Source organism: Podarcis tiliguerta (genome assembly GCF_965153285.1).
Source record: "Podarcis tiliguerta genome assembly, chromosome: 5".
NCBI lineage: Eukaryota > Metazoa > Chordata > Lepidosauria > Squamata > Lacertidae > Podarcis > Podarcis tiliguerta.
This window is the reverse complement of record NC_139538.1, coordinates 23,200,954-23,215,118: the sequence shown is the minus strand read 5'-3', so window position 1 is coordinate 23,215,118 and position 14,165 is coordinate 23,200,954. Positions and strand designations below refer to the sequence as shown.

The 14,165-nt window shown below is 42.3% G+C and overlaps 1 protein-coding gene across 2 annotated transcripts; it reads left to right on the top strand.

The window, feature by feature from the left end:
• Nucleotides 1–8,154: 8,154 nt before the first annotated feature.
• On the top strand, nt 8,155–13,690 carry SUCNR1 (succinate receptor 1). Of its 2 annotated transcripts, none has more exons than XM_083442992.1 (2): nt 8,155–8,645; nt 11,697–13,690. In XM_083442992.1, the coding sequence occupies exons 1-2, from the start codon at nt 8,643–8,645 to the stop codon at nt 12,648–12,650; spliced, it is 957 nt and encodes a 318-aa protein (XP_083299118.1). In that variant the 5' UTR covers nt 8,155–8,642; the 3' UTR covers nt 12,651–13,690. The 2 variants fall into 2 exon arrangements, with proteins under 2 accessions (XP_083299118.1, XP_083299119.1); XM_083442993.1 differs by lacking the exon at nt 8,155–8,645 and adding an exon at nt 9,012–9,236.
• The last annotated feature ends 475 nt before the right edge of the window (nt 13,691–14,165 follow it).

Sequence of the window (14,165 nt, the reverse complement as noted above, 5' to 3'; positions counted from 1 at the left end):
AACACTGTGTCTAGAGCGGCTGTCTACCAGCTCCATCTGGTATGCTGGCTGAGAACCTACCTGCCTGTGCACTGTCTCGCCAAAGTGATACATGCTTTGGTTATCTCCCTCTTGGACTACTGCAGTGAACTCTACGTGGCACTACCATTGAAGGTGATGCAGACACTACAATTAATCCAGAATGCAACAGCTAGACTGGGAGCAGCCACTGGGACCATATAACACCAGTCCTAAAGGATCTACATTGGCTCCCAGTATGTTTCCAAGCACTATTCCAAGTCCTTTAAAGTCCTGCACAGCTTCATCCCTGTATATTTGAAGGGACATTTCCACCCCAGCCATTCAGCCCTGACACCAAGGTCCAGCTACGAGAGTCTTCTGGCGGTTCCCTGATTGTGAGAAGTGAAGTTACAGGGAACCAGGCTGAGGGCCTTCTCGGTAGTGGCACCCTTCCTCTGGACTTCTGTCAGATGTCAAAGAGTTAGCCAATTATACGACATTCTGTAGACAACTGAAGGCAGCCCTGTATCAGGAAGCTTTTAAAGTTTGGTGTATTGTATGTTCTCTATATTCTGATGTAAGCCACCCAGAGTGGCTGGAGCCACCCAGTCAGATGGGTGGAGTACAAGGAACAACAACAACAACTGGCAGAAATGGAGAGGCAGGACTAGTCCCTGTGTCCTCTGCACCTCTCCTAAATAGTTACAATAACACCTAAATTAGGCTTGTGCTTTGTGCAGCAGCAAAGCTGTACTGTACACAAGGGTAATAAGTGCACCTGTATTTTCCTGGAAGAGTGAGATCAAATTTATTAGAGAGCTTTAAAAGTGCTGTTCCCAAGATAAGCAGATTTATATTTATTTAGTTTTTCAATTCGGCGCATAGATCTTTATCTTTGTGTTCAGCACATGGGCATATTCCACAGCAAGAACAGCCTTAACAGTTTGAAGCCCTTAACTTAATTCTGCACACCCTGGCTCTCTCTTGCATTTCTTGCTCTCCTTATTACCCAGTTAGGAGAAACCTAAGAGTGCCTTCTAGACTAAATATGACAGCTGCAACCCATAATTCATTTAAACAGCCTGCAGAACAGCTAGACCAATAGCATTTCCAACAGCTGTTTGCCTCCTGCTTGTTTTTTTATTTGTTTTTTCAGCAGATATGTTCAGAGACTATTTGTTTGCATTATTCACAAAAGTGTTGTAACAGCAGATATATATTTGAGCAATTTTCCCCCACCAAATTGCCTATAGTGTTAGATGCTGATCTCCCATTTTAACTCTTCTTTGTTTTCATTTTGGAGCTTCTACGATAGATGGGACTGTGGGCTTTGGCGCTCTTCACGAATTTGAGCTGGACATGTGAGAACACATGTAGGCAGGGGTATGGGTGACATATCAGGGTTCCTGGACACAAACAGGATTGTAAACATGGTCACCTAAATGGCCCAGATCCCCTTATTAAATGAGCAAATTCCATCCTTAGAAGAACATTTACCATGGCTGGTTTATCAGTATTCAAAATATTCATTCATTCATTCATTTTATTTCATTTCTTTTTAGATTTATATACCACCCTTTGTGCTAGTCCCGGGGGGTTACCATGTGGTGTGGTCTGAGTCCAGTCCGAGGTCGAGGGTGCGGTATGGAGGCTGTCTGTCAAAGCTGAAGCGGGGTCCAAGGCAGGGAGTCAGGTGAGGTCAGGAACTCTGGCAGAAGAGCAGGACAGGGTGCAGGCAGGAACAGGCTACCAACAATGTTGCTCCTGCAACCTGGGACTGGGCTGGCTGGCTTTTATCTGCCCCGAGGCATAGGGTGGTCCCGGTCCACAGGTGACTCGCATCTCCTGGCTTGGAGGCGAGCACTCCTCCTGCGAGAACTTAGCTCCCTCCGCCTCTCTGCCCTGAGCCTCTGCAGCTCAGGAGAGGCTGGAGGGTTACTGGACTCAGAGGCAACCTCACCTTCCCCTGATGAGGCTGAGAGTGGAGCACCTGCAGGCAATGGGTCCTCGATCACCTCCAGAGCCAGAGCAGATTCAGCTCGTGTCTGCTCCTGAGGATCCGGCACAGGTGAGGGCCCTTCAGGTTCAGCTGGTCCTGGAGGCAGGGACTCCTGTGCAGACTGGGATTCCTCAGGTTCAGCCTCTGAATCCGATTCCCAGGCCATCACACCCTTCTTCATAGGATCTCAGGACTATTAAAATAAATACAGGATAAAAACAAGTTAAAGAGTTTCCAAACATGGCTAACATTTATTGGAAAATCAGAACACCCTGGTGAATTTCCCAAATCTCATCCTCGTTAAGATCATTTGCTATGGCATGGTGAAAGTGATGAAAACAACTTGATGACATAATAATTTATAACATTAACTTGACTAAGATAAACAGAATCAAAGTACTAGATTTTCCATGTTCCTCCTTAATATTAGTATGTGTTACTAGCTCAATCTCCTTAGCAATTCAAAATCAATAATCAGTTTTAAACACATGGTCTTTATGAATAGTCTTCAAACAGAGCATAATAGAAGAAAAATTACCCCGCTAGATAAATTATCTCCTGAATTAATCGGGTCTATTAAGTTAGAAGAAAAACCTCACTCAAGGCCACATAGCTTGGCCTGTTAATGACCTTAATTATGCTATAATGGGGGATAGCTATTGTCACAGGATTATTTGTTTCACACAATGCCATTTCAGTCATTAAAAGTATTCTTCAAAGGAAAAACAAACCATTAACTGAATGTGGTTCTGAATTTAAATGTGTATTTACTCAAAGGATATCTTTGAAAGAAAGAGGACCGAAATTAATACATGAACTCTGAACATATATTTCATCTGCTGTCCTCTTCAAACTAAAAGCATTCAACTGCATTTCCCTCAAAGTAAATTTGTACATATTTCATTTCTTTTTTCTATTATTTTTTATTTTAGTGTTTCTTTCCTTCTTTTTCAGTTCTGCCATATAATTTCTTAACTTATAAAGGCTGTGATCCAGAAATCCCCCTTCAGATATGCTCTGACAAGAATACCCCACAAGTATCCTGGAAAAAACTGGGACATCCCATTTTTTTTACCACTAAAGAACAGCGGCCATTTGGGTTGCTGTGCTCTCTCACGTGATTTCATGGTGCTAATTCCACACACACACACCCCAAACAAAAGCACTTGAGGGGCAGGGGGACTGAGGCATGAAATTGCACGAGATCACAGCAACCCAATAGTCTTTGTGCTCAGGAAGATGGCATCTGGGAATTTGGATTCAAAGTATTGGAAGGTATGGACAAGCAAATACAGTACTTTGAAGCCTGGTGCTGGCCTCTCCCTTCATTCCACATAGAGAATACAAGTGGACTGGAAGTTAACTCTTATTCTACAGTGGTGAGAGGGTGGCAGCCTAGTTTAAGGGGTGCAGGGCAGAACATGTGTCACATGCAACTCTGGCCTCCCCCCATAAGGGAATGGTAGGGTCTGCTCTGGCTTCCCTGCACAACACCTTCCAGTCCATTTGTAGTTTGGCCCTCCAGTATTTACACTGCTCTACCAGAAGCCTTTTTACTTGGTATAGTGGAGGGGGGTGAAATCCCCAAAAAGGATGTTACTGTTTTTCTGTATGCCACAACAGCGGCAAGAATATTACAAGCAAAGAATTGGAAGAAACAAGATTTACCAACTATCGAAGAATAGCAGATGAAGATGATGGACTATATGGAACTTGCTGAACTGACTGGGACCAGAGAGAAGAGACGGTGGAAGAAGATTGGAAGAAGTTTAAAGAATATTTGAAAAAAATATGTTAATATTTAAACCTTAGAATAGCTTTGGAAGTTGATATAGGCTGTAGGGTTAGAAGTTAGTGTATTTTAAAATAGTATTATATGTAAGGAATAAAATTTTTATGGTAAAAGTAAGTGTGATTTAAAAAATGGTTAAAAATTATGATATATGTAAACTGCTAAAGATGAGGTAAAATGAAAATCAGATAGGGGGGACTTGGGGAAGCTCACCTAACAAAGTTTAGAAAAAAATAAGGATAAGACAAGAATTTGTTTGTATTGTTTGTTTTTTCTGTTTGTGTTGTTTATTTGTGTTATAAAATGATTTTTTTTTAAAAAAGTATTTACACTGCTCTGATTCTCTCACACCCCTAAACCATAATTAAACTTATCCTTAGTTAACAAACCATAGTTAAAGCTGAGACATCAGGCTGATGAGCACTTAAACCAGGCATGGGCAAACTCGGCCCTCCAGATCTTTTGGGACTACAACTCCCATTATCCCTGACCACTGGTCCTGTTAGCTAGGAATGATGGGAGTTGTAGTCCCAAAACATCTGGAGGGCCGAGTTTGCCTAGGCCTGACTTAAACCTTGGTTTATTACATCACAGAATGGTTAAAAGCATCAGTGAAGGCAGCCAAGCCTTGAAAGGCGTTTGATTGTTATTATTTCTTTTGCCAGTCTTCACTTGCAACTCTGTAGGCATTTGATAACTGAAAGACATTGTTCCAGGCAACCTTGAGACCACTGGTTTCTAACTGCGATTGTTTTAGGATCTTTAAACTGTTCTGTAAAAAAATAAATATCGTTTTATTATTGATGTGTTTGCCATCCTGGGATCCTTAAGGAGTTGTAGGAGGCAAATTCCACAAACAACAACAGTTTATAAACCAACTAGAAACTTTGGCCAATGAGCAACCGTTAAGGATGTTTAATAGTCATAGTTAAAGCTGCTGGGCTGGCTTCACACATAATGCTAAGCCATGGTTAAATAAACCATAGTTTAATAAGCCATGGTTTAGTGATGTGAGAACTAAGCCACTAAATGTGTCAATTACGCGATGCAATTTTGTGTTGACGCAGCTCCATGTACTCAGTCCTCTTGTCAGCAGTCTCAAAGCATCTGTTTAGGTTCTGGGTTACTAGGCACAGTGTTGTGAATGCTTTATGCATTTTTGCTTTCTGATAATGGACAATAAAAGCCATTATTGCTCTGTGAATGCATCTGCTATGCCTTCTGTACAAAGGAAGTGCTACAGTGTGCTCTAAATACAAATACCAGGACCATAGTATGCTCCATGGGGAAATCAAAATTATCTTTTTACCATTTCCTTGTCTCTTTATTCCAATAAAAAAGTTATGGAGCGCCTGCAGAGTGCTAGTTGATATGTGGCAGGAAATTTCCTGCCACTGTGCGAACAAAGATGTTTTTGTGTGCTTATGTGAAATCGAGCCCTAATGAGCTTTTCGGGAGGGGGGGGGCACAGCTAAGCACTTTCAAGTCCTAATAATTTCAGTGGAAGAATTAAGCAAACATGGAAATCAATAGGACTTAAAGAGTGTTTAGCTTTGGCCGGCTCCTATATAATATTTCATCAGAACACAAGCTAAACACAAAAGGCAATGATCTGAAAATGTCTGGGACTCGAAAGCAAACTCACGTCCGTAAAGTGATATGCAGCATATGCCAACATGAAAAATATTCTGCCAGCATATAAAATTGAGGGATAGCATCTCTGTTGGTGAAATTCACAGTGTAAAGTGATGGGAACTCGTGGATTCATGTTCAGTGCATTAATTTAATTAATTGAGAGGTGATGTAATGTCATTGTTGTGACACGCAGGCATGGATCAGGACGTCCCTGCTTCAAAACTCAACTTTCCATTGATGTTATTAGGCGACTTTAAACTCATGTAACTTATTAGGTGGCATACTTTCTGTGTTAGAACACCCCCCCCCCATTTGCAATATGATACAGTGGTACCTCGGGTTAAGTACTTAATTCGTTCTGGAGGTCTGTTCTTAACCTGAAACTGTTCTTAACCTGAAGCAGCACTTTAGCTAATGGGGCCTCCTGCTGCGCTGCACCGCCGGAGCACGATTTCTGTTCTCATCCTGAAGCAAAGTTCTTAACCTGAAGCACTATTTCTGGGTTAGTTGAGTCTGTAACCTGAAGCGTATGTAACCTGAGGTACCACTTCTCTACCTTACAGGATTGTTGTGCAAACTGCAACAAGACAATGTATGTGAAGTCTTTTGTTCTTTCAATAACGAATAACAATAATTTATTATTTGTAACTAGCCCATTTGACTAGGTTGCCACTCTGGGCAGAATCTAACGTATATAAATACATGATAAAACACTGAACCTTAAAAAGCTTCCCTATACAGGGCTGAATTCAGATGTCTTCCGAAGGTTACTCATCTTTTTGACATCTGATGGGGGGGGGGGGAATTCCACAGTGTGGGCGCCACTACCGAGAAGGCTCAAAAACACTTGAGAACTATTCAGTTAGGTTCCCTGCTTTACAAGAGCCAGACCTTGTGTTCAGTGGCCGGGGCTCCCCACTATCATCTGATGTCATCATGATGGCAAGTTATAACTTCAAAGGGGCTCAGCGTTGGCAATGAGCAGCAAGCCCTTTGAAGGTGTGCCAACTGGCATTGATATGCGCCTTCACAGGGGATCGCTGTGAGCCATACTTTGCCCGACCGCAGGTACAGTTTGGATTCAAACCACGCCTGTAAATGAACATTTTCCTTCCGTAGACTAGCAAAGCGGATCATCACTGACAGCAAGACCTTTCATCGCCAATAAGACCAATGGGGGCACCCTTGTGTGGTTGATCCCCAAAGGGCTTGCTGTCATCTGATTGTCAGCAAGTCCTGCTTGCTAAGGAACAATTGGGCGTCTACTTTAATCCTTTAATCCACTTTAATCTTCCCTGAATAATACTGGGCAGGGATGGGGAGCTTGTGGCCCTCTTGGTATTGTTGAATTACAGCTCTCATTCTTCCTGATCAGAGCTGCACTCCATTAATATCAGGGACGTTTCAAGTTCCCCTATCTCTGACACAAGCATCCACCAAGGTCTCTTTTGTCTGCAGTAACCTCCCCACTTAAATCTGGGCCAACACTGAGAAGGAAAGGAGTTATGGTATCCCCATATGGTATGGGATCGCTTACCCTGTCTGTTGACACCGGCAGGAATGGCAGGAGGTTCAGGGCTGCAATGAGATTGGGGCTGTGCAGGCATGCTAGCAAGAGGGTTGCTCTGCTGGTGAACCCGTACACAAGCACTCCCGCAACCTCAGGTTGCCTTGCCGTGCTTCATCCTAGTAAGAGGCAGCATCACGTGAGGCTGCACCAGCCACTTCTGGGCCCAGGAAGTTGACGTATTGTGATGACTCCACTCCACCAGTGGAGTGTGGTCCTCCATGCAGGGTTAAAGAGGCGTGAACATGCAGGTGAAGGTGATGGAAAGTTGATGAAGGACCCTATGTAAGAGGCAGAACCTGTATTGCCAACACTGGCTGGTAGTGAAATTCCAGGGCTTTCAGGACTCCAGTGAGATTCAGCATGGACTAAATCTGGGTGCTTCTGCATGTAAAGCACATGCAAAGGAAAGGGGCCCTAGAAGCATTCAGCAAAAGATGGTAGAATTGATGAGTTAGAATGTGGAAGTGCTTCTGCTCAGGCTGCCGGGGGGGGGGGTGGATTCTATTGTGGGATGCTCTGTAAAATAATAATAATAATAAAAAGCTCTGTGCATGCAGGAGCTAACATCAAAGGCTGATCACTCACACATACATTAGCCCATGCCACCCCAATGCTATATAGCACAGCTGTGTCCTGTTTTGACTATATAGTGGTACCTCGGGTTACATACACTTCAGGTTGGATATGCTTTAGGTTACATACTCTTCAGGTTACATATGCTTCAGGTTATAGACTCCGCTAACCCAGAAATAGTGCTTCAGGTTAAGAACTTTGCTTCAGGATGAGAACAGAAATTGTGCTCCGGCAGCGCAGCGGCAGCAGGAGACCCTATTAGCTAAAGTGGTGCTTCAGGTTAAGAACAGTTTCAGGTTAAGAACGGATCTCCGGAACGAATTAAGTACTTAACCTGAGGTACCACTGTACTGTTTGGTGAAGTCAGAGAGGATAGAAGGAGCACTGGCACAGAGAAGCTATGAGGAAGTGCAATAAATTAGGCTAATCAAATCTGCTGGAGAGATTTGACAACAAGTGTGATTAAGCAGGCAGGCAAGTCAAGACTGAGCTTGACACACAATCAAGGCAAGCTAAAGCATTGAGGTTTGCTAGATTTTACTCTGTTAACTTTAAATAGGCTTAAATCCAGGTACTTGAGACGTAGCAAGGCGTGGTTAGCAAGTAGCCTTTGAGTAAGTTCCACTTCACCTTATGACTCAGTTGCAAAGTCATTTCCCACCCCTCATAAGCATTTCGAAAGCAGCAACATACATCTGTTGAATTCAAATACAGTATTGGTTTTGGTTTCCTTTTTAAAGAACAGGATCCGTCAGCACACGCTGTCTAAAGAAAAGTTTTTTGGAAAGTGAGCACCAGGAAGATTTCAGCAGGGCATTAGAAGGGATTATATTTCCATTATTTCACCAGTCGACTCATAATGGATTTTGCAATACCTTCTATTCCAGTGGAACTGCCTGCACATCCTTCTCAGTCAAACGAGTTTCCGGAATCCTTGAATCATTAACCATGTGTTGAATATTATGTAAATGAGGCATGGCTATGTTGAGCTACATTCTACTTCGCTTGAACCTTTCAGCAGAGAGATCATGTTCAACTAAGAGCCTAGTAAGAGACAATACCCATTCTACAGAATGGTAAGTAGTAAGCAAAGGGGGAAAAGGCTAGATATCCTTCAGTTTATTGTATAGATTTTTTGCAGATTATTTTGTATACCTTGTCATTATGATTGAATATATGTAGACAAGTTAACAAAATTAGCAAAAGGGGACAGTCCCTGTATTTGAATTTTATCCTGGATATTATGAGCACTATGTTGGTTTTTGCAAGCTACTTTATAAAACCTAAGTGACCAAAGTGATCTTATTGCTTATATTGTTCTTAATAGGGAAATTGCTGAATATTTGCTGTATTGTTTTGTAATGGATATTAGCATTGCTTGCAAACATCCATTACAAAAAAAAAGTACCCTAGATAAACTGACTGCAAGACTACACACCCAATTCATTTTACAGTTGTACATCAATAGAAGGAATATTCTCTGTGCACTGGACTTGTTTTCTGCATGGGGTGGATTTGTACTGGTGTTGCTCAAATATCACCTGGGAGACATCAGATCTAGCAATTTGGTGATGCACGAATAACCTCTTGACTGACATTGCAAGGCTCTCCTCCAACACAGACCAGTCATAGAAGCCTGTCTACAGCTAGGTGCAGTTTATTCACAGGCACAGGCACAGGAGAAGAGCCTTTTATCAATCTCTTGACTGGGGCAGGTGTGTGTAATACATACGCAGTTCTTTAAATTACACATTTCTTTCTAGTCATTCTTTTGATGTACAGGCAACTTTCAACTTACGCTGGGGTTACATTCCAGGGATAGAGCCTAAAGCCAAAATTGTATAAAGTCAAAACATGTTGGGTACAATGATGGGTAGGATTGCTAATGTTTTCCCTCTCCCTTTCCACCCTCTTTTAAATTATTAGTATTGTTGTTATTATTGTTATTGTTATTATTTTACCAAGAGCATAAAGCCAAATGTGCACAAGTTAAATGCAAGTAAGTTGCGAGATACCTGTCTAAGAAACCAATTTTCAGACGACATCTTGTTTTAAAACAAATTTTAATTGAGGATCAGTAGAATTTGTTTCTGCAAGTTCTTATTTTATTATCTTTGTTTGGCCCACTGTTTGTTGAAATTCACATACTGCAGATATTTTAGGCTCCAAAAAAAACAAACAAACTTCTCAATGTGCAGATATTGAGTTGGATTCAGAGTAAGCTAGCTGCACAAGTTCCCACTGAAATCAGTGTGCGAATTTAATAGCCAGCATTAGTCATAGTAAACTCACTGAATCAATGAATGTGTCTGTTTATTTCAGTGGTTCTACTCTGAGTCCGATTAATGTTGGATACAACACATTTCAGTCTTTGAGTTAATTTCTTTTTGGGTTTTTTTAATTGTTTGCAGCAATTTCTTGTTCTGCAGCAATTTGCATTTTCTTTTAAAAAAAAAATCCTGTGAAAATTCATCCACATTTTTGTGTGGTTTCTTCTTTCTTTTTAGTTTTGTATGCAGTTTTGACTAATTTTTGCAAGCAATTTCCCCTTACACATTGCATTTTGAATTTTATATTCACAAATACATGAATTTTATGAACAAGTTCCCCTAATAAATGGGTTTTTGCATCACAAAATTTGGATACGTGGGAATTTTTGAAGGATTACTGTATTTTGGGTTTCATGTTGTTTTCAAAAGTTGTTTTTGATTTGCCTTTAAACATAAACTGAATTGGACCCCACCCCACCCCTGAATTCTTATCTCTCCACCCCCTGCACCCACTCTTTGTAATGGGAAGAAAACTCCAACAGTCACGACAGTGTTCTTCTCATTGGAAATAGTAGGCATGGAGAGGTCAAAGGGCTAAAGCCCCCTCCGCCTAAATGAACCTAATTTGGCTCACTGCCTTCCTGTGCCAGCCATTTTTTTAACAAAATCATATATGCAATGTCAAACTAAATGACAGATGGCACATAAAATTTGGCCTTAAGACAGAACAGAGGAGGGTTTTTTCCAGACTAAGTTAGATTTGGCCAAACTTTTTTCAAAGAGGGCCAGATTTGATGAAGTGAACATGTGTGAGGGCCAACCAAAGTTGTTGAAATTTTTTTTTTTTACAATTTTACCCCAAAAGTTCTTGAGCTTTTTTTAGGATTTTACCCCAGGACATATACTACCACAGGGGCCGGATTAAATCGGCCAGCAGGCGGGATTAGACGGACTTTGGACATGCCTGGATTAGGTCATGGTTGATACAAACAAAACAACCCCCCTCCAAGGATTTCCTCAAAGCTATAGGGTTTCTGACAAGCAAGGAAATCAAGGTCACAGTTTCCTTGGTTCAGAATATAAAACTGAATGATTTCTCATATATGACTTCAATCTGAAGCAGGCACAAGGGCCACAGCTCAGATCAGGGACAGATTTTGGTTCTCCTTCATAGGATCACATCTTGTGCGAGCCCGAATTTGCTGGCCCCAAATGGATCTTCTTAATTATGGATCTTCTCTATTTTGTGGCCCCTCAATATGACGCCCCGTGCGAGGGGACCACCCACACCACTCTAAGTCTAGTGTGTCTCAGATAATAAGTGAAGCTAGAGACGGACTTCCTCAGCCACCCAGCCTGCTCCTCCCTTCCACCTTCTGGTCTGGTGACAGTGGTAGCAGAAGCAGTAAAAGCAGGACAATCTTACTGGAGGTCTCCTGTCTCCTTGGTGCCTGCTGAACGACTGCTATGGCAGTACTTCAGATCCCAGAGACTCTTAAGAAAGAAGCATAGAAAACTCAAGATCACTAATAAAGTGATCTCCCACCCACCCCTTTAAAAAAAAGTTTCTCTCCTGTTGAAACACACACCAAAGAAAATACAAAGATAATCATATTCAAGTTCATTGTCTCCACCTTGTCGAGACGGCAGTGCCTCATTTTTCTTGAGAAGAGTTTTGCAATGAAATTTGTTTTATGCAAGAAGAGGGACTGCATAAACCTGGAGTGTTTATCTAACATTTGGCGTGACTGAAAGTGCAGGAATATGACAGTGCAATAATCACATTGGCTGTGTAAGCTAAGTAATAAGTAAATGCCTTTTAAAAAATAAAAATTGACATTTGTTTTACATTTCCAGGATGGAGGTGACATCAGAGAATGCTGGGATAGAGAGAAATCCCTGGAAAGATATTACCTTTCGACCATGTACACGTTGGAGTTCATATTTGGCATCATTGGCAACAGCATTGTTGTTTTTGGGTACATCTTCTGCCTCAAAACCTGGAGAAGCGGCAACATCTACCTGTTCAACTTGTCGCTGTCGGATTTTTCATTCCTTTGCACACTCCCGTTGCTGGTGTCAAGTTACTCTCAAGGGAATTGGTCCTATGGGAAAGACTGGTGTCAAGCCAACAGGTTTCTGCTGCACGTCAACTTATATACAAGCATCCTCTTCCTGACCGTTATCAGCATGGACAGATACCTGCTCATGAAGTATCCCTTCAGAAATCACTTTCTGCAGAAGAAAAGCACGGCTATTGTTTTATCAATCGCCATATGGGTCGTGGTTACGTTGGAACTGACGCCCATGTTCACTTTCCTCAACGACCAGAAAAATAACAGCAACGGTAGCCTATGCGTGGATTATGCAAGCTCCGGAGTTGCAAAAGACAGCCTAATCTATAGTATGATATTGACACTGACTGGCTTTATAATCCCATTGTGCGCCATGTGCTATTTTTACAGGAAAACGCATGCCTTCATCAAAAGCCGCAGCGCAGAGCTCACTGCTGCCCTGACTCTAGAGAAACCTCTCACCTTGATCGTCATGGCTGTGGCCATCTTTTCTCTGCTCTTTATTCCCTATCACATCATGCGCAATGTTAGGATCGCCTCCCGGATGCAGTCCTGGAAGCGTCCCTCGTGCGGCAAGGACCTTATCAGTATGATTTATACTGTTACAAGGCCCATTGCCTTTTTGAACAGTGTAATTAACCCCATCTTTTACTTCTTAATGGGGGATCACTTTAGGGAGATGCTGGTGAGTAACGCAAGGTATCTCTTTAAAAGGGTCACGCCTTGGTACAAATGATATTAAATGCACTTCTTGGACTGATGGGAACTGCGTGGAAGGCTGGAGAGCTTTGGCTCGTTGGTGCACAACATTTGATGATTGCTTGGGATTCAGATGCTATGCAACGGTCTATCCCCCTTAAAGCACTTGAGTCCAAGTGCCTGTGCAAAGCTGCACTCAGATTAAACTGAGAAGAGTAATGAAGCTCCACACCCCTGCCTGGATAGCTCAGTTGGTTAGAGCATGGTGATGATGACACCAAGGTTGCAGGTTCAATCCCCATATGGGGCAGCTGCATATTCCTACATCACAGGCAGTTGGACTTGATATCCTCAGGGACCCTTCCAACTCTACAATTCTATGATTCTATTACATCACACAGCCAAGCTAGCCTGGCTCCTGACATCTCCACTAGGAGTGTGGCTATCTGGATACAAGTGGATCTGGAAAGTGCCCAGAAACTTCAATTGATGCAGGATGAAGCTGCCAGGCTGTTGACTGGTTTCGATGTTTAAAGCTTTATATAGGGCAAGACCTGGATAACGAAACAGCCTGGCATCTTATAAGACTGTGGTCTCCAATGCAACCTGACCATCGACTGAGATCTGTGCACAACAGACCTTTGGGAGGTTAGGCAAGTGGGTTTTGTTGAGCTGAATTTTCAGTGGTGGCCACTGCAACGACGGAGCTCTGTGTAAATGTTTGCCTTATGTCATCATTGCTATCTTTTAGATGCCAGGCCAATTCCATCTTCCCATGTGTAAATGGTATTCATGATTGTTATTGTGAGTCAGCTCCCTTTGTTTGTATATATCGCTGGTATTTTATATGAGCTGTTTTTATATATCTTGCAGCTGCTACCCACATGTTCAATGAACACATATGGGGTGGGGTGGTTGTGTGGCATCTTTGCAGGCGTGCCCTTCCCCACCCTGTACTGGAATGCTTGAGAGTGTGGCCTGCATGTATTGAATGGGCTATTTTATTTATTGATTTTGTATGCTGCCTTGGGGGCTTTTAAGTGTAGAGATTTCTTAAATAAACACAGTTGAGAACTAGCTTGCTTCTACTTCTGCCCAGAGACTGAGGTCCAGTGCTGAGGGCCTTCTGGCGGTTCCCTCACTGCGAGAAGCCCAAGTTACAAGGAACCAGGCAGAGGGCCTTCTCCGTAGTGGCATCTGCCCTGTGGAACGCCCTCCCACCAGATGCCAAAGAGAAAAATAACTACCAAACTTTTAGAAGACATCTGAAGGCAGCCCTGTTTAGGGAAGCTTTTAATCTTTACTAGGTTATTGTATTTTAGTGTTTTGTTGGAAGCTGCCCAGAGTGGCTGGGGAAACCCAGCCAGTGGGCGGGGTATAAATGTATTATTATTATTATTATTATTATTATTATTATTATTATTATTATTACTACTACTACTACTACTACTCCCTAATACATGAACCTGGCTTTCTTTTCCCCCAACACAAAGCCTTCTACCAAGCTCCATCTGAGTCTTGAAAGCTGAGGCTTCATCTTCTGTATCATCCA